Below are 22,174 nucleotides of genomic sequence, written 5' to 3' on the forward strand. Positions count from 1 at the left end.
TGGTATCTTTCGTCCCTCATTTGTAACTAATTAAGGTAATTATGGTGCGTCGAATAATTGAGCAGTTCTTTTAGGCCTTTGAAACAAGTAGAACTGAAGGTAATCCAGTGCTATGGATCAGAAAACAGTTCATAAAATATTATACTCTTCTGTTGAAATATATGATAAAGCGTATAATACATGGCAAAATCCGTATCACATGCCGTATCACCCTCGACCAATATCATCCCTCGGGCCTAAAGGCCCTTGGGCTGATATTGATGTCTCGGGATGATACGACATATGATACGGATTTTGCCATGTATTATTCTCTATGTAAAGAATGGTAACGAATGAGTTGTCATAACATTTTATTGGACAGCAAACAATGATTAACTCTGTATTAAATGTCAAATTTGAAAAAAAAAATACTTGTAATTGCTGCTTTCGTTTTTTAATGCATTGTTTATTATAATAGGTGAACTTACAACAGTTTCAATGGGAACAACTACACAACCATCTACTATAGAGGTTACAACAGCTACAGAATGTGTTAAAGAAAAAGTTGTACTAGGCGAGTCTAATATTGATACAAATAACCCGTTGGCACCCTTGTCCACAAGCGACAAAGATGCACTTCAAGAGAAAGACGATAACAAGTTTGTTGAGACAAATGAATCTATTATGGTTCTGTTGATTGACGGTTTAGACGAAGAAGTAAATGGTGTAACAGTTTCTGGTGATGGCATTGCTACTATTACCGTGAAGTATAATCTTCCAGATAATCCAGAGTTTATAACTGTTCAGGTAAATGATTGTTATGATCGTCTCGGCTCCAAATAAGATAAAACTAATTTATGATATGTAACATGCATTTTGAATATACAAATTAGGTAGTGAGATTTCCCTTTTGAGTTTTTATATATTATCACATTTATTTTCATTATTGAAGCCGTATGGTAACCTTTACTTTCGTGTATCTTCGTCGATTGTCCTTCATTGGACAGTTGTCTCATTTGGATGCACACCTCATCTCCTTAATGTTATGTTATGTTAACATTAGAAGTCTATATGATGATATATTACGGGATTAATTGTAGGAGTTTTATTAGGAAATTTAATCGATTTTATCAATTCATTACAGTTAACAGAATACATATTCAGTATATAAAAACAAGGATCTTCAATAAACTGAATAAATACATATCTCTTTGGTTGATCGTATCAATCTCATTATCAGTCAATAGCTATATGTATATTATTAAAGTTCATTTTATTATACTTATTCAATAAGAAAGTAATTAAAAAACAGGCAAATTTAAAAAAAATTAATTTGAAATGAAATAAATTCATACATGCTTTTGATTAGATGTCGCAAAAGAACCACCTATATATTTTAGTTTCTTTCTACAATATTTCAGGCCCCAAATGTACAGCCGGGTGAAGAAATCCCATTGGAATCGAGAAAGTACAACGTTATAAGAATAACAGTCACAAAACAATCCGGCAGCAGTAGTATTCGTTTAGACAGTGTAGAACTTTCTACTTGTGGTAAGATTTGACTGTTATGTTGTCTAGCGCTATAAATCTTTGCAAAAACAAAACCACAAATTTCTGAACACCAAATATTCATTATATTTATTTCTTTTGACTCGAGTATTTTTTTACCCAGCCTTTGCCTTGTACTTTTAAAGTATTCATGTTTTATTGGTATGAACCTGTTTTTAGTTTTTATATCTATCATGTATACATGTATAGATAGAATCTTTTTTTCTGCCATTTACAAGTATGAAAAATTGACAATGCATACATTTGTACTATCATAAGAGGGACAAGCTCTCAAAGGTCCATTCTAACTCATAAGTAAAAAAGTATGTGACAAAGCCATGATTAAAAAGACACATGTGGCACCCCTCCTGTTGGTTGACCGTTATGGAATAACCGTTTCACAAATAATATCGAATATGTTCCTTACGTCGTAACTACAATCCCCTTCCCTTTCATGAATTTGACATACCGAATTAGACTATTTACATGATTTGTAATCACATAAGCAACACGACGGGTGCCGCATGTGGAGCAGGATCTGCTTACCCTTCCGGAGCACCTGAGATCACCCCTGGTTTTTCGTGGGGTTCGTGTTGTTTATTCTTTAGTTTTCTATGTTGTGTCATGTGTACTATTGTTTTTCTGTGTTTCTGTTTGTCTTTTTTTTTTAGATTTACGAGTTTGACTGTCCCTTTGGTATCTTTCGTCCCTCATTTGTAACTAATTAAGGTAATTATGGTGCGTCGAATAATTGAGCAGTTCTTTTAGGCCTTTGAAACAAGTAGAACTGAAGGTAATCCAGTGCTATGGATCAGAAAACAGTTCATAAAATATTATACTCTTCTGTTGAAATATATGATAAAGCGTATAATACATGGCAAAATCCGTATCACATGCCGTATCACCCTCGACCAATATCATCCCTCGGGCCTAAAGGCCCTTGGGCTGATATTGATGTCTCGGGATGATACGACATATGATACGGATTTTGCCATGTATTATTCTCTATGTGAAGAATGGTAACGAATGAGTTGTCATAACATTTTATTGGACAGCAAACAATGATTAACTGTGTCTTAAATGTCAAATTTGAAAAAAAAAATACTTGTAATTGCTGCTTTCGTTTTTTAATGCATTGTTTATTATAATAGGTGAACTTACAACAGTTTCAATGGGAACAACTACACAACCATCTACTATAGAGGTTACAACAGCTACAGAATGTGTTAAAGAAAAAGTTGTACTAGGCGAGTCTAATATTGATACAAATAACCCGTTGGCACCCTTGTCCACAAGCGACAAAGATGCACTTCAAGAGAAAGACGATAACAAGTTTGTTGAGACAAATGAATCTATTATGGTTCTGTTGATTGACGGTTTAGACGAAGAAGTAAATGGTGTAACAGTTTCTGGTGATGGCATTGCTACTATTACCGTGAAGTATAATCTTCCAGATAATCCAGAGTTTATAACTGTTCAGGTAAATGATTGTTATGATCGTCTCGGCTCCAAATAAGATAAAACTAATTTATGATATGTAACATGCATTTTGAATATACAAATTAGGTAGTGAGATTTCCCTTTTGAGTTTTTATATATTATCACATTTATTTTCATTATTGAAGCCGTATGGTAACCTTTACTTTCGTGTATCTTCGTCGATTGTCCTTCATTGGACAGTTGTCTCATTTGGATGCACACCTCATCTCCTTAATGTTATGTTATGTTAACATTAGAAGTCTATATGATGATATATTACGGGATTAATTGTAGGAGTTTTATTAGGAAATTTAATCGATTTTATCAATTCATTACAGTTAACAGAATACATATTCAGTATATAAAAACAAGGATCTTCAATAAACTGAATAAATACATATCTCTTTGGTTGATCGTATCAATCTCATTATCAGTCAATAGCTATATGTATATTATTAAAGTTCATTTTATTATACTTATTCAATAAGAAAGTAATTAAAAAACAGGCAAATTTAAAAAAAATTAATTTGAAATGAAATAAATTCATACATGCTTTTGATTAGATGTCGCAAAAGAACCACCTATATATTTTAGTTTCTTTCTACAATATTTCAGGCCCCAAATGTACAGCCGGGTGAAGAAATCCCATTGGAATCGAGAAAGTACAACGTTATAAGAATAACAGTCACAAAACAATCCGGCAGCAGTAGCATTCGTTTAGACAGTGTAGAACTTTCTACTTGTGGTAAGATTTGACTGTTATGTTGTCTAGCGCTATAAATCTTTGCAAAAACAAAACCACAAATTTCTGAACACCAAATATTCATTATATTTATTTCTTTTGACTCGAGTATTTTTTTACCCAGCCTTTGCCTTGTACTTTTAAAGTATTCATGTTTTATTGGTATGAACCTGTTTTTAGTTTTTATATCTATCATGTATACATGTATAGATAGAATCTTTTTTTCTGCCATTTACAAGTATGAAAAATTGACAATGCATACATTTGTACTATCATAAGAGGGACAAGCTCTCAAAGGTCCATTCTAACTCATAAGTAAAAAAGTATGTGACAAAGCCATGATTAAAAAGACACATGTGGCACCCCTCCTGTTGGTTGACCGTTATGGAATAACCGTTTCACAAATAATATCGAATATGTTCCTTACGTCGTAACTACAATCCCCTTCCCTTTCATGAATTTGACATACCGAATTAGACTATTTACATGATTTGTAATCACATAAGCAACACGACGGGTGCCGCATGTGGAGCAGGATCTGCTTACCCTTCCGGAGCACCTGAGATCACCCCTGGTTTTTCGTGGGGTTCGTGTTGTTTATTCTTTAGTTTTCTATGTTGTGTCATGTGTACTATTGTTTTTCTGTGTTTCTGTTTGTCTTTTTTTTTAGATTTACGAGTTTGACTGTCCCTTTGGTATCTTTCGTCCCTCATTTGTAACTAATTAAGGTAATTATGGTGCGTCGAATAATTGAGCAGTTCTTTTAGGCCTTTGAAACAAGTAGAACTGAAGGTAATCCAGTGCTATGGATCAGAAAACAGTTCATAAAATATTATACTCTTCTGTTGAAATATATGATAAAGCGTATAATACATGGCAAAATCCGTATCACATGCCGTATCACCCTCGACCAATATCATCCCTCGGGCCTAAAGGCCCTTGGGCTGATATTGATGTCTCGGGATGATACGACATATGATACGGATTTTGCCATGTATTATTCTCTATGTGAAGAATGGTAACGAATGAGTTGTCATAACATTTTATTGGACAGCAAACAATGATTAACTGTGTCTTAAATGTCAAATTTGAAAAAAAAAATACTTGTAATTGCTGCTTTCGTTTTTTAATGCATTGTTTATTATAATAGGTGAACTTACAACAGTTTCAATGGGAACAACTACACAACCATCTACTATAGAGGTTACAACAGCTACAGAATGTGTTAAAGAAAAAGTTGTACTAGGCGAGTCTAATATTGATACAAATAACCCGTTGGCACCCTTGTCCACAAGCGACAAAGATGCACTTCAAGAGAAAGACGATAACAAGTTTGTTGAGACAAATGAATCTATTATGGTTCTGTTGATTGACGGTTTAGACGAAGAAGTAAATGGTGTAACAGTTTCTGGTGATGGCATTGCTACTATTACCGTGAAGTATAATCTTCCAGATAATCCAGAGTTTATAACTGTTCAGGTAAATGATTGTTATGATCGTCTCGGCTCCAAATAAGATAAAACTAATTTATGATATGTAACATGCATTTTGAATATACAAATTAGGTAGTGAGATTTCCCTTTTGAGTTTTTATATATTATCACATTTATTTTCATTATTGAAGCCGTATGGTAACCTTTACTTTCGTGTATCTTCGTCGATTGTCCTTCATTGGACAGTTGTCTCATTTGGATGCACACCTCATCTCCTTAATGTTATGTTATGTTAACATTAGAAGTCTATATGATGATATATTACGGGATTAATTGTAGGAGTTTTATTAGGAAATTTAATCGATTTTATCAATTCATTACAGTTAACAGAATACATATTCAGTATATAAAAACAAGGATCTTCAATAAACTGAATAAATACATATCTCTTTGGTTGATCGTATCAATCTCATTATCAGTCAATAGCTATATGTATATTATTAAAGTTCATTTTATTATACTTATTCAATAAGAAAGTAATTAAAAAACAGGCAAATTTAAAAAAAATTAATTTGAAATGAAATAAATTCATACATGCTTTTGATTAGATGTCGCAAAAGAACCACCTATATATTTTAGTTTCTTTCTACAATATTTCAGGCCCCAAATGTACAGCCGGGTGAAGAAATCCCATTGGAATCGAGAAAGTACAACGTTATAAGAATAACAGTCACAAAACAATCCGGCAGCAGTAGTATTCGTTTAGACAGTGTAGAACTTTCTACTTGTGGTAAGATTTGACTGTTATGTTGTCTAGCGCTATAAATCTTTGCAAAAACAAAACCACAAATTTCTGAACACCAAATATTCATTATATGTATTTCTTTTGACTCGAGTATTTTTTTACCCAGCCTTTGCCTTGTGCTTTTAAAGTATTCATGTTTTATTGGTATGAACCTGTTTTTAGTTTTTATATCTATCATGTATACATGTATAGATAGAATCTTTTTTTCTGCCATTTACAAGTATGAAAAATTGACAATGCATACATTTGTACTATCATAAGAGGGACAAGCTCTCAAAGGTCCATTCTAACTCATAAGTAAAAAAGTATGTGACAAAGCCATGATTAAAAAGACACATGTGGCACCCCTCCTGTTGGTTGACCGTTATGGAATAACCGTTTCACAAATAATATCGAATATGTTCCTTACGTCGTAACTACAATCCCCTTCCCTTTCATGAATTTGACATACCGAATTAGACTATTTACATGATTTGTAATCACATAAGCAACACGACGGGTGCCGCATGTGGAGCAGGATCTGCTTACCCTTCCGGAGCACCTGAGATCACCCCTGGTTTTTCGTGGGGTTCGTGTTGTTTATTCTTTAGTTTTCTATGTTGTGTCATGTGTACTATTGTTTTTCTGTGTTTCTGTTTGTCTTTTTTTTTAGATTTACGAGTTTGACTGTCCCTTTGGTATCTTTCGTCCCTCATTTGTAACTAATTAAGGTAATTATGGTGCGTCGAATAATTGAGCAGTTCTTTTAGGCCTTTGAAACAAGTAGAACTGAAGGTAATCCAGTGCTATGGATCAGAAAACAGTTCATAAAATATTATACTCTTCTGTTGAAATATATGATAAAGCGTATAATACATGGCAAAATCCGTATCACATGCCGTATCACCCTCGACCAATATCATCCCTCGGGCCTAAAGGCCCTTGGGCTGATATTGATGTCTCGGGATGATACGACATATGATACGGATTTTGCCATGTATTATTCTCTATGTAAAGAATGGTAACGAATGAGTTGTCATAACATTTTATTGGACAGCAAACAATGATTAACTCTGTATTAAATGTCAAATTTGAAAAAAAAAATACTTGTAATTGCTGCTTTCGTTTTTTAATGCATTGTTTATTATAATAGGTGAACTTACAACAGTTTCAATGGGAACAACTACACAACCATCTACTATAGAGGTTACAACAGCTACAGAATGTGTTAAAGAAAAAGTTGTACTAGGCGAATCTAATATTGATACAAATAACCCGTTGGCACCCTTGTCCACAAGCGACAAAGATGCACTTCAAGAGAAAGACGATAACAAGTTTGTTGAGACAAATGAATCTATTATGGTTCTGTTGATTGACGGTTTAGACGAAGAAGTAAATGGTGTAACAGTTTCTGGTGATGGCATTGCTACTATTACCGTGAAGTATAATCTTCCAGATAATCCAGAGTTTATAACTGTTCAGGTAAATGATTGTTATGATCGTCTCGGCTCCAAATAAGATAAAACTAATTTATGATATGTAACATGCATTTTGAATATACAAATTAGGTAGTGAGATTTCCCTTTTGAGTTTTTATATATTATCACATTTATTTTCATTATTGAAGCCGTATGGTAACCTTTACTTTCGTGTATCTTCGTCGATTGTCCTTCATTGGACAGTTGTCTCATTTGGATGCACACCTCATCTCCTTAATGTTATGTTATGTTAACATTAGAAGTCTATATGATGATATATTACGGGATTAATTGTAGGAGTTTTATTAGGAAATTTAATCGATTTTATCAATTCATTACAGTTAACAGAATACATATTCAGTATATAAAAACAAGGATCTTCAATAAACTGAATAAATACATATCTCTTTGGTTGATCGTATCAATCTCATTATCAGTCAATAGCTATATGTATATTATTAAAGTTCATTTTATTATACTTATTCAATAAGAAAGTAATTAAAAAACAGGCAAATTTAAAAAAAATTAATTTGAAATGAAATAAATTCATACATGCTTTTGATTAGATGTCGCAAAAGAACCACCTATATATTTTAGTTTCTTTCTACAATATTTCAGGCCCCAAATGTACAGCCGGGTGAAGAAATCCCATTGGAATCGAGAAAGTACAACGTTATAAGAATAACAGTCACAAAACAATCCGGCAGCAGTAGTATTCGTTTAGACAGTGTAGAACTTTCTACTTGTGGTAAGATTTGACTATTATGTTGTCTTCGAATGTAACCTATCGAATTATACTATTTATCTGGTAAACATAATAACATAAGCAACACAACCGGTGCAGCCAGTTGAGCAGGATCCGCTCTCTCTTCTGGAGCACCTTTTATCGTCCCAAGTTTTTGATATAGTTTGTCTTGTTTAGTCTGTAATTTTCATCGTCGCTTTAAAGGAACTTATAATTGTCTGTTCGACTTTTTCCTTTGCAGTCATGGCGGTGTCAGTTTCAAAATCCCTCAGGTATCTTCCGCCCCCTTTTTAAAATTATAATCCAGGTACTTTTGAGAAGTATTAAAATCCTTATATAAAGACCAAATATAGTGGATTCATTTATGTTCGTGGGTACCAATTTTCGCGTATTGAGGAAAACTTACATGTTCGTGGATATTTAGTTTTGTGGTTTTGCTGAAGTATGTAAAATGTAATTATATTTTTCAAATAAACATTTATCTTTCTGGATCCACCCTGTGGCAGGGTACGATTTGATGCTATTGGATTTATCAACATTTATTAAAAAAAAGTAATGTTGTACTGTCTTGGCCGTTGTTTTATTTTATATCATTCTTCCTTTATCTGAAATGCTTAGGTAATTTATCTAAGATCAATCATTCATAACTACAAATGTATGTACATTGATTTTGTTTTAAATTGTAGAGTTAATAGAATGTCCTGACCTTGCAGAAGTAAATTTCGCTACTATAACGAATAAGACTGGTATAAACGAAAACGACAATATTACGTATGCTTGTGATAGTGATAATGTATTGAAGTCTGGTGACCTGACTCGTCAATGTATGAAGGATGAAACCTGGAGTGGAAGTCCTCCGGTCTGTGGTACGAACACTTTGTACATTTTGTTTATAAGGAGCATACTAATTTTATTTTTCATTAAGCAGCCGTTATGGCAAACATGTGCATACATATTTCTATTGTATGAAGTTGTTTTTACATTCATGTTTATTTCAGGTTAAAATAAAAAGAAAAATCGATTGGCTTATATTCCAACATTCATAATAAATATTATTAGATACACAGTATGCAAATTATCCTACTTAAAGAATTTTACTTTACAAGACTCGAAATTATCTCGACAGAACTTAAGTCTTATTTTACTATAATCGGCTCTGGGCTACACTTTACTTGATAAGTCTGACTCAGTACTTGATAATATTGATGAAATCGAAATGCTGTGTACAAATGCTCGACCAGTCTCGTTTCAGTCTTACCAGTCTCTGTTCAGTTCCACCAGTCTCGACCAGTCTTTACTCAATCTTGACATGTCTTTACCTGTCTTTACTGGTCTTTACCTGTCTTGACCAGTGTCGACCACCTTAGACTCCGTATTGACCTTTACATTTTGTCTACTCTTGTATTAATCAGCTCATCAAAATAAATCATGTATTGAGCTAACAAAACATAATACTTTAGTGAGGTTTATTGAAATCAAATTCAAGGATTTAAAATTGTTAAGTAGGTTTTGAAAGCTTGAATATCAGTTGGGATCGAATTCAAATAGTCACACTTTACTTTTTGCATTAATTTTTTTTTAAATCAACCATCAAACTATACTGCCAACTAAGTTATATATTAAACTTACTGAATTACAGGTTGTAATATAGTTTGTTTCATTGCTGTCAAGTCTACGGATTTAATTAATATAAGTAAAAAACGATAGAATTTTAAGCCCGGACTATAGGTCCAAACACTCAATTGTCGTCCCTTGATTTTGTTGTTGAATATAGTCCCAAGTGTTGACAGTGTGGTACTTGCCATCTTTTTTATGCCCCTTTTAAATGTAATTATCCATGTTTATGCCTCAAATAGCAAGTCTGGGATCAAATGACACTGTCAAAATATTTGGGTCATGAGTTTTAGAGTTAAGTAGTGATTTGGTCCAGTAGACAAAGGTTAATAATCAGCACATTGGAGGTTGTCAAAAGATTTCAAGACTCCTTCAACATAAAATTGTCCATATTTTAATTTAAGGCAGAGCCGGTGAAGTTTTCTATAATTTTATCATATTGGTCCAAAAGTAGAACAGCACACTGTCCAAATTTTGTTGAGAAAGCGCAATTTGTATTTATTGTCTAAAAGAAATTTACTACGGAATAGTGTGGGTCTCTAACCTGTATTAAGACAGTTATCTTTAAATTGTTATATAACTTTTTTTCAAATTAACCTGGACTTCCAATAAAATTCAAATTGATTAAGTGATTAAGTTAAAAAAAGGGATTTAAAGGTGACTATTAAAATCTTGTTCAAACTAAACATTCTAGCTTTTTTTACTTTTAATTAAATCCTTACATTTGTAAGTAATAAACCAAACTACCAAAAATCTGGCTGTCTGTAAGAGTAATATATAATAACAAAATAGCTGACAAACTGGTGAAAATCTCGATTGGAAAAGTTTATAATTTATTTTAAAGAGAACTATCTGACGACAGTCCGAGCTAAATGATGGACTTTTTTTTACCTACCAATGATTTTTTTAATATGACAGGAAGGAATCAATCTACCACATAACAAAATACTTAAGTTAGGGGATGTGTCATAGCGTTGCATCATAAATAATTGCAAAGGTATTTCGCCTGATTCCCATTTTGTGTTCACATTCAAATAAGGATTTTGTACTGTAAGATTTCTATTTACAGGCATTCCAAATCCAAGTAAGTATATATCAATTCATAAGTTAGTTCAATTATACTTTGGTTTAACTGAGTAATTTAAAGGTCAAATTCATGGAAAAGATAACAGTATTGTATTCACTGTGAAATGGATATTCAATAACCATGATACCGTAACAGTCAACCAACTTGTAAGTGTTAAATTGAAAAAAATCAGGATTTTGAACTCTTGGTTTATTATATAAACATTGAAAAAAAGCTGCTTTCTGAGCAGCAACCCTCTGAAGAAAATTATGATAGGATAAACAAGCCCTTGAATATCTTTTTAGGTGGAGATATTTACTCTGAATGCAGGAGTCAGGGGCGGATCCAGACATTTTAAAAAGGGGTAGGGGTTCCTAAACCAGGACAAAAGGGGGAGAGTCCAATTACATGTCCCCATTCAAATGCATTGATCGTCCAAAAAAAGGGGGGGGGGGGTTTCCAACCTGAAATTATCTCTTTTGTCATTCAGTTTTTTTTTCAAGAGACCTTCATTGTCAATTTCTAGACTTGTTGCAATAGCTTTACATGTATTAGGAAGTGTAGAACATGAGTATCTGTATAGTGATATTTTGTTATTCTATTGTTCTCCTGTTGTATATATATCTTAAAATCATACATTGCAACGGATATGGCCAGCTTATGATTATTTATTACTTGGACTTCAATGTACTAATCATAGTTGACTATGTTAAGTTGTTAGCAAGGAATAACAAGAGCATAATCGACAGTCAAGGTAGATAAAAACTTCTATTTATAAAGAAAAGGCGGTCCAATGGACAAAGAACTTCATAAGTTTTAACTATTATAGTTTCATAAACTTTTTGCAGAGTTATATTGGCATGTTCCAATTGTATTTTTTTCATCAAATTTTAAGTCATCAACCTTTAAATATATTCTAAATATCCCTTATCACTTGTTTGAGCTCTTTCTCTACTTATATTGTTTTAAGTATGTAGTCGGCAAGGCTTTTCTTCTGTCCACGTCTGAAATAGTTAGTACCATGGGGATTTAGGCAAGGTTTCAGCATGTTCTCCTTTGCCATGTGATGAAATATATGACAGTTTGAACATCTAACAGATCTACTACTACAAGGTAAAGGTTACTACACCTGTTTTCACATGTTCGTAGATAATATTTCTAAATCCAGCAATGCTCTTTTATTTAGTATTTATCTAAAACAAGGTGTGCAATTTTCAAAGGAACTGCAGTCGTTTTAACGTTTATGGTTTCATCAACTTTTTGCACAGTTATATTTGCATGTTCTGATTTTCTGTTTTCCACAAATTTTAGGCTATCATTCTTTAAAATATATTCTAAATCTTTAAGAAGATGAATGTACTTTAAACTTGTATGGTTAACTAATCCTTCCTTCTTTTAACTTTGCTAAATCTTGAAAAAGATGGACTATTGTTCAACCAAACATCATCTATATCCATTCTGAACTAATCAACAACTTAATTTGACATTGAATGCAACAACTTTAAATAATATTTCTGTCATGAAGTACTCTGAAAACTTGAATAGTTAGGTCATGCTGACCAGTTCGTAACTTGTTACCGACCAGTCCAAAATTGACATGAATAGCTTTACTTTATCAGGGAAGATTTCAAAATGTATTTTGAAACAAGTAAAAAAAATATCCAGAATTTACTTATTTAGTATTGTCCATTTGACTTCTATATATTTGCAGAAAAAAATTCATTTTTAAAAATTAATATTTTTTTTCTTGATGTATGTTAATATATGATACATACGAACTCTGACTATTAATTTCATTAATTTTGGTCAATAAATAAAAAAGTTTCCCATTAGGTCTCTATGTTAATTTTATTTTTTGAAGTGTTGATTACCTGATGGAGTAAGTATAAGTGGTGTAATGGCCTTCCAACCAAAACAAAAAAAACACTTCAGATTATTGATTTTATATCATTATATAAGTTGACTAACTATACACAAACTTTTCATGCTTTTAGCATGGTGAGTTGCATAAAAAGACAAAGGCTCTGAAAAGTTTTATCTAAATTTTTGAAAACAGAAAATGGAAAATACAGAATCTATCATACATGTCATATATAGAACAATTATAACAATCACATGACATGAAATCTTATGTTGTTCGTTGGTCAGTACAGGTCATCTTTATATTCAAATATACAAAGTCACATGGTACAAATAAACAAACTTTAAAAGCACATGTATGTTGTTTTTGTTTTGGTTGGAAGGCCGTTACACCACTTATACTTACTCCATCAGGTAATCAACACTTCAAAAAATAAAATTAACATAGAGACCCAATGGGAAACTTTTTTATTTATTGACCAAAAATTATGAAATTAATAGTCAGAGTTCGTATGTATCATATATTAACATACATCAAGAAAAAGATTAATAATTTTTAAAAATGAATTTTTAAGAATTTTTTTCTGCAAATATATAGAAGTCAAATGGACAATATTATGGAAGACCTTAACCGTTTTTGTTAATCAGAATGGTGAATATAAATAGACTAAGATCCTTATAATTTTATATTTATTTTTAAATTTTAATCTGGTAATATGAAATTCCAATCAGAACATGTAATTCGAACTCATATTCAAAACAATAATAAGAACTAGTTGATTGTTGGTTGCTTTACGCCGCATTAGCACAAAAAGGCTATTTCGCGGCAATATAAGAACTAGTAAACCAGCTATACTTGACAAGATGATAATGATTACACAACATTCTTAATAGAAACACTTCTTCTTAATAATCAATAGGAATTCTTAATGTGCTTCTCAAAGTGTTAACCAAACGATAAATTAAGTGTTTAACATAGCAATGAGGGTAAAATAAATTTTTTTCAGTATAATAAAAATATTATAGAATTATTAACATAGTTTTAAAAATGAACGTTTGAAGGAGGACTGCTGATGTCTACAGGAAATGAGGAAATGTAGCGAGTATTTTGCCCCCTTTCCTCCTTACCAAAGAAATGTATAAATAAAACAGCGTTATCAAGCATCAGCTGAATCTCTTCTTTGTTAATGATGTGTACTATTTTGATATGTTCAGTTTTTGTATGTTTACATTTTAGATTGTTACCTTCGCTCTAACTTTATCTTCATGTAAATACATGTTAAAGACATGGGACTTTCTGATTTAGGTTTTTAGCCTTATTCTGTTGAATTATTTTTCTGAATGCTTGAGATGCTATTGCTTGTATTTAATTTTCTTCGAAGAAATGATTACTAAAAATTTATAGGGTAAATTGACATTGATGGGAGTGTTCGCCCTTCTTATATTTAGAGGTCGAGAAGGTATAACATTTTATCATTTGTATTCTGAGTGTAAACTAATAATTGTATAGCCATTCGAAAGAGGCGAAACAACTATACTGAACAGTTCGTAAAAAATCATTGAAAAGTAATCTGTTTTTACGAAAAAAAAACACTTAAAAAAATAAACACATATAACCTTCTCCTGTCATAAGCTGATATAATATGTTACTTACTTAAATGCATCTTAAACTGTAAATGCAATACTGAGGATTGCGGTAACTGAAATTGGTAAAATATCATAGGATTAAACACATTTTTTTCTAGAGGTTATTGATGTGTAAATCGAAGACTTCTATTCATTTTGTGAGTTAATCTCCCCAGTTTACACACCAATTACCCCTAGAAATAATATACATATAAGTCTGCAAATTACTAGACTTAGATTTTTCTGTTGACACATTTTTGTCCGTCCCTCTGCGCGATTCAAACTCACTACACTACATCACCAATAGCTTAGCCTCATGTTCAGCTCTATAGACCACTCCACCATATCCGCTATCTATACTATTAAACGAGAAGACCTCATTTTGGGTGTCGCTTCTCTTCTTTCCACAATAAATTAATCATCATGCCTCTGTGTCCTATGGGTTCAGTGCATAATCGCATTTGTCATCCATTCATATGATTATTCAGATTGAGTTATTTTGGGTGAAAAACGAGAAAAAAGACTTCCGGATATGTTTCCGTCATTGGGCGAAATTTTAAGTCAGATTATACTTCCGGTTTGCGTTTTTCTGTATACTTTGAACATACATTAATACTACGAATACAGTGTATGTTCTGTCTTATCTATATCCGTCATTGGACGAAATTTAAGTCAGATTAGACCACCGGTTTGCGTTTTTCTTTTTACTTTGAAACAAATACATATACTACGAATAAAGTGTATTTTCTGTCTGATATCATTTTCAAGTTTACTATCCACGGCAGTCACAGGGTTTATTTAATAGGGAGGGTCTGAATAATATATCAATGACCGCTGTGGATCAATTATTAAACTGAGAATTGACTGTAAAAAGAAAATACACTTTCAGGACGTCTGGAGCGGGTGTTTTTAAGATCGAAATTTCAGCATTGACCATTTCGGGATCCGGGATTTCTTTTTTCGAATTTCGGGATGTCGAGATATTTAATTTGTATAATAAATTCAAAACCTCGGGATTTCATGTTTTTAAGCCCGGGATATTGGGATCAGGGCCCCTCCGAAGTGGCGGATCCAGAAATGTTCATACGCAGGGGCCCGTTGACTGCCTAAGAAGGGGTCCGCTCCGGTCATGCTTCAGTTATGCCCTCTATAATCAACCAATTATTTTTCAGAAAGGGGGGGGGGGGGGGGGGCGGGCTCCCTAAATCCGCCTCTGCCCCGATCCCCCATTAATGAATGTTCATAATATACAAATAAGCGCTAAAATTATTCATGTGTTATTAAAATTAATAGAGAACAAAAAAAAATGTTTGTTTGAAGAAGGAGGAGCCGGGCTAGAAAAACAATTATCCTTTCCCAAATTACCTATGACTTTTGATACCTTTTCTGAAATTCTCAAGTCGCTAAATGTTTTACAAAAAAAGAAGATGTGGTATTATGAATGCCAATGAGACAGCTCTCCACAAGAGACCAAAATGACACAAATTAACATGTAAAGGTCACCTTACGGCCTTCAACAATAAGCAAAAGCCGATACTGCATAGTCTGATATAAAAGGACCCGAAATGACAATTTAAACAATTTAAATGAGAAAATTAACAGCCTTATTTATGTAAAAAAAATGAACGAAAAACAAATATCACTGAACCACGGAATTACAGGCTCCTGACTGGAATGTTCATAATACGTGTACACTAAGTGTATGTTAATAATGACATTAATAGAAAACAAAAAATAGGAATTTTGGAAATAAAGGACGAGGGTTAATCAAAAAAACATTTTCCTGTCCCCAAGTACCTATGACTTTTGATACTTTTCCTGAAATTCTGAAGTCATTATAAATCTTTTACAAAATTCTGCCTACAACACTTTACATCCTCTCAAATACGCTCTGAATGCCCGCGATTTCGCGGGTGTGTTCTAGTATATATTTATATTAAAATACAAACTACTCTTATACTTCTGTTTTTCAATCTCCATTTAATGAAAATCCAAGGATCGATCGCTGTATGCATGTCTATCGCGCATGAATAGATCACAGTGAATGTAACGAAACTAGTTTTGAAAACATGGTGTATCGGAATATAAACCAATGGAAACAGTTATAATTCATCAAACCGGGTGAAGAATTTATAGATAGGCAAATCATTTAAGAATTATCATAAGATAGATTCGATGTACAATTTGAGATAAAACGTTGTCCAGTTCTAATAGATATAGGAAGATGTGGTGTGAGTGCCAATGAGACAACTCTCCATCCAAATAACAATTTAAAAATTAAACCATTATAGGTTAAAGTACGGCCTTCAACACGGAGCCTTGGCTCACACCGAACAACAAGCTATAAAGGGCCCCAAAATTACTAGTGTAAAACCATTCAAACGGGAAAACCAACGGTCTAATCTATATAAACAAAACGAGAAACGAGAAACACGTATATATTACATAAACAAACGACAACTACTGTACATCAGATTCCTGACTTAGGACAGGTGCAAACATTTGCAGCGGGATTAAACGTTTTAATGGGCCCAAACCTTCTCCCTTTTTCTGAAACAATAGCATAACATCACAACATATAAAAACATACGATAAAATATCAATTAGCAGACTTAACTCAATCAAAAAACGTATGATTACACAAAGAACGAATAAATTTGTAGGTTATTATTAACACACATTTAAGGAAACCATTGATGAAAAAGATTACTAAAACAAAATATTGAGGAATCACTTTAACGTATCCATTTTAAATATGAACCACTTGCATGGAGCACATCTGCGAAATATGTCTGTTTATCGCAAGGTGCGTCATAATATGTGTATCTTGTCCCGGAACCTAACATCATTACATTTTGATCTTTGTTAACTCTATCTTAATACTAGTACTACTGTTTTATGTATAGATTTTGAGAAATTTTGACATCGGTAGGTTACTTTCATGTGCAACATAAATAGTGCTTAATACATTTACCTTTTTTATAGATGGAATTTGTACGCTACCTCCAGAACTTAGGAATACGGAATGGATTTATGAGTATACCAAACCAGATAATAACCAACCGGTAACAACTACACTTCAGTTTCTGAATACAATTCTACCAAAACAGTCATCCATGAGTGTAAGTGCTTTAGGAACGATAATGGACACATGGACTTGCATATCTAACTTAACAATATCAGATACAGATTCTGTTGTTGTTTTTAAGTGAGTATATAATACATTTCTGTTTTCGAGGTTTCTTTTCATTAAATTATATACACACTAGACATGCTAGTCAAACAGACCATGATTTTATATTTGATAGTGTTTCAGATAAGTGTCCGTTTTTTAGTAATCAAAATATCAGATTTAAGAATGTGTCAAATGCATAGTACCTAGAAACAAATATCTCATACTCTGTACTATTTTTTAATTCTTGTATTGTATGCATAATTTTTTTCAAATAAGTATGTAAATCTGGATACTTGTTTTAGATAAGACAGAACAAAAGAACTATTCTGAAAAATATTTACTCACGTTGCTAATTGCACGTGACATGTGGACATTTTTATTATACACATGCAACTTGAAGCTATAACCTCCAGTAAAAGCAAAACGGAATCAGTACAAGCCTCATATTTTTGTCTACACATAAAAGCGAAAGGTCGCCATCATGTAGTGCCAGTATTCACCCCAGAAACTAACAAAACCTTAAATAGACTTATTGAAGGACGCCTCCGGGTACGGGAATTTCTCGCTACATTGAAAACCTGTTGGTGACCTTCTGCTGTTGTTTTTTATTTGGTCGGGTTGTTGTCTCTTTGACATATTCCCCATTTCCATTCTCAATTTTATTATTAAGAAGCGATATAGTTACGATAATGTTGTCAGGTCAATAAAGATTGCATATTTTGGCGTTATTATTAATTTACTTCTTCGCATCGGAACTAAACACATTTATTATAAAAAAAAACAGTTGTTGGCATGATACGGGTTATGTTCTTCTCATATATGTTATGATGGTATGATACTAAACCCCTAACGGGACGGATTATGCCTGATACTTATATCAGAGATAGGTCCAATTACTTTCAATGTAATTGATTAAATTACAATACCTTTGTTATTTGTACGATTAAATTAAACTGATGATTACATCATTTCTGAAAGTGTCTGATTAAATTAATGATTACCTTGGCAAAGGTATCATGATTACATATGATTACAATGAATTTTTTTTAAACACACATTTTAAATGATGTGAATGAACAAACGTTTAATATACATTGTAACTATAGCATTTTTTAGAGAGGATTTTGTTTGATATATTATAAAATGTTAACTGCAAACTTCATCTATTTAATAAACCACAAAATGTCACTGTACATACATACATGAACATTGTGTCACTGGTAATCACCCATTACACTTTATCATCATTGATCTCTGAATTATTTTGAATTCAATTAAATATAACTTTATAAAAAGTATGCTGTTTGTCCTCTAACCTATTCCAGGCTTTATATGTGTTTCAAGATGCAGGTTATGGAGGTTAAAATATCATGAAATAAAGTTATCAGTTAAAAACTGTAAAATTTTAATGGAATTGTGATATACATTGTAAACAAAATACAAGTACTAACTTCTGACATCAGACTCGGCCTTCTCTTAAACTGATTTTAATGTTCGTATTGTTATGCGTTTACCTTTATTCATTGGCAAGAGGTATAGGGGAGGGTTGAGATCTCATTAACATGTTTAAACGCCGCCGCATTTTTTGAGTCTGTCCCAAGTCGGGAGCCTCAGTCTTGTATTATTTTAATTTAGTTTCTTATGTACAGTTTGGAGTTAAGTATGGCGTTCATTATCACTGAACTAGTACATATTTGTTAAGGGACCAGCTGAAGGACGCCTCCTGGTGCGGGAATTTCTCGCTACATTGAAGACCTGTTGGTGACCTTCTGCTGTTGTTTTTTTTTCTATGGTTGTGTTGTTGTCTCTTTAACACATTCCCAATGTCCATCCTCAATGTTGTTATAGCTAGGGAAAGTGCTTGATTCTAAGACACAGAAGAACCAAAAAAGGACGATTGAAATCCTACGACGCCGAAAAAAAAGAGCATGGCACAATAAGAACAAACATAACGAAAGTTCCTCTAATAACTTGATAGCCAATGAAAGAAAAGCAAAGTCTGAGTTATACAGACCCCTTCCAAAGCGACAAATAAAAAGACGAAAGCATGTAAAAAACTTGGTTAAGAATAAAAGAGGGACGAAAGATACCAAAGAGACAGTCAAACTCATAAATCTACAACAAACTGACAACGCCATGGCTAAAAATGAAAAAGACAAACAGAAAAACAATAATACACATGACACAACATAGAAAACTAAAGAATAAACAACACGAACCCCACCAAAAACTAAGGGTGATCTCAGGTGCTCCGGAAGGGTAAACAGATCCTGCTCCACATGTGGCACCCGTCGTGTTGATTATGTGATTACAAATCTGGTAAATAGTCTAATTCGGTAGGTCACATTCATGAAAGGGAAGGGGATTGTAGTTACGTAAGGAACATATCCGATATCATTTGTGAAACGGTTATTCCATAACGGTCAACCAACTCGTGATTGCGTCCGTAAAATATACGAAGGGATTTCAACTTCACCATTTGGAACTAAATTATAAAGTAATCACACAATACATTTCTTTCTAAAGAATGCATTGTTAAGTTACTAAACTTTACACAGTTTATATAATACAATCAGCAAATCACATTAAGTCGATGACATATGCTCGGACGAAGGTAAGGTCATTCAGATATTTCTTTTTGTTAATTTTTCTTTTCTGCTTTAGAAGCGATACTAGTTATTCAGCTGGGCCTTTTTCCGGACAAAGATGGTTATATCTTTGTATGAAATTCACAAAGGTCACAGACAACTTGTTTTACTTCTACTTATTATCAGGTATATTTTGTATATCCAACACTGTCATTTATCTTCGTTTAGGGATTTTTATCTTTCTACAGATTAAAAGCTGTCTTTTATTTTATCTTGAAGCGATATATAAAAAAAACAGAGAATTTTTTAAAAACAGATGATCATTTTTATATTGAAAAGTGATTTTTAAAAAAGTTTTTTTTTTTTAACTCGAACAAATTTTCAAAAAGTTATAAAAGAATCAAAAGACAGACGTGAGTTAATAAGACAACGTGGTCAACAAATATACTGGACCAATGTTATCAAAGTTCTGTTTGTCAGGGAAAACAAATGATTGTGGATGTTTACCTATCTGTTTATCAGAAATATTTCAAAACCTTTCAAAATTCAGGTAGACCATGAAATTTCTAAATGTTGAAAATTCAACGGCTGAATAATGCTATGTGTTTTTGAATACTCTTTGTGTTTCTGAGTAATACAAGTTGTTTCTGAAAACAATTATGTGTTTCTTAGTGAAACAAGTGTTCCTGGGTAACATTTTGCGTTTCTCGGTAATACTGAAATTGAGGATGGATTACTTGTTTCAGTTGTATTAATCACGATAACAGAACTGCGAAAATATATTTTGTAGATTATTTGCTTTATTTCTTTATATACCATATACACTAATAAAATAGTACAATTGCTGAAATTATGGTTCTTATCGACATTATTACATTTTGTAACTAAATAAACCTACATCTTTTTACGACAAATTTATTATTCTTTGTCTATTACGAAAGAAGTAAATGTATACATCATCAATACCCTTATAATGGTAAATTCTAATTACAAAGTTTTGTTTGTTATTCAATTTGGAATATTTAGATGTGGATAAAACTGTATTTCCGAACGAGAGGGTATTCAATCCAAAAGCAAATAGTGTACCAGCTAATACAGACCCATTGTGTACTACCTTTTGTCAACATTCAACAATACCAAAAAGGCGCACACTACGAAAGAAAGGTAATATTTTTCATGATTTTTTTTCCTCAATCACATACTATAGTTTTCTGTAATAGACTATGACATACTTGAATGGAAAAAAGCAAGACACATGTGCAACATCTGCAAGGAGTAATAATACAATTGTTTGCCCCTACTACTCTTCATAAAATCATGGTTTTCAAAACAAATGGGCCACCCTTAAAAAATGTTTGTTTGGCATTGCCGACCCACACTATCAGCAGGTGGGTCGATAGGTAGGGAAATTTTATGTTCTTTTTACATTCAAAAGCTTTATATTTTCAGACTGTTTTTTTCACAGGAAAAAGGAGGAAGATATGACATTAACGATTTAAATTTAATGCAACATATTAAGGAACAGCAAAAATTAAATTCTATTTTCATGAAAAAACATTTTCTGTCTGTCTGTTAGATAGTTGATTTTTGAAATCAAACCCCTATCTATTTAACCTGGCAATCTGACACTGATTGAAAAGCAAATATGATTATATTGTGTATTAAACACCACACATTAATGTAGCATCTGACAGTGTCAGAAATAAAACATTCAAAGTGCCTAACATTTAACAATTATAATGTTCAAACAAAATACAGTACTTCACTGCAGACTAGTAGTTAAATAATAGTGACTAGAGGTTATGCTTGCATTTTTCCTTCATATGATGTATATCTATAATATACACTTGTTTAAAAATAAAATAAAACTATTTTATACTTAAACTAAACATTTTAAACTCTGCCATATGTTTATTTTTGGTACAAAAACATATATGTATATGTATACCAATTTTATGACACTTCTGACAGAGTCTTCAAAGAGCAGTATGTTTTCCACATTTCAAACTATTTAATTTTTCAAAAGTTAATTTTTTTTATTGGATTTCGCTTTTGGA

General features: G+C 32.4%; 1 protein-coding gene across 1 annotated transcript in view; it reads left to right on the forward strand.

The window, feature by feature from the left end:
* The window catches only part of LOC139486638 (serine-rich adhesin for platelets-like), a 55,856-nt gene that overhangs the window by 19,846 nt on the left and 13,836 nt on the right, over positions 1 to 22,174 (forward strand). The window contains exons 13-25 of the mRNA XM_071271564.1: positions 458 to 786; positions 1,401 to 1,530; positions 2,679 to 3,007; positions 3,622 to 3,751; positions 4,899 to 5,227; positions 5,842 to 5,971; positions 7,119 to 7,447; positions 8,062 to 8,191; positions 8,875 to 9,054; positions 10,872 to 10,886; positions 17,340 to 17,562; positions 20,194 to 20,303; positions 21,144 to 21,281. Of these exons, the coding sequence (XP_071127665.1) occupies positions 458 to 786; positions 1,401 to 1,530; positions 2,679 to 3,007; positions 3,622 to 3,751; positions 4,899 to 5,227; positions 5,842 to 5,971; positions 7,119 to 7,447; positions 8,062 to 8,191; positions 8,875 to 9,054; positions 10,872 to 10,886; positions 17,340 to 17,562; positions 20,194 to 20,303; positions 21,144 to 21,281 (2,502 nt within the window). The remainder of the gene's footprint in view (positions 1 to 457; positions 787 to 1,400; positions 1,531 to 2,678; positions 3,008 to 3,621; positions 3,752 to 4,898; positions 5,228 to 5,841; positions 5,972 to 7,118; positions 7,448 to 8,061; positions 8,192 to 8,874; positions 9,055 to 10,871; positions 10,887 to 17,339; positions 17,563 to 20,193; positions 20,304 to 21,143; positions 21,282 to 22,174) is intronic.

This window comes from Mytilus edulis, chromosome 8 (genome assembly GCF_963676685.1).
Source record: "Mytilus edulis chromosome 8, xbMytEdul2.2, whole genome shotgun sequence".
NCBI classification, from domain to species: domain Eukaryota; kingdom Metazoa; phylum Mollusca; class Bivalvia; order Mytilida; family Mytilidae; genus Mytilus; species Mytilus edulis.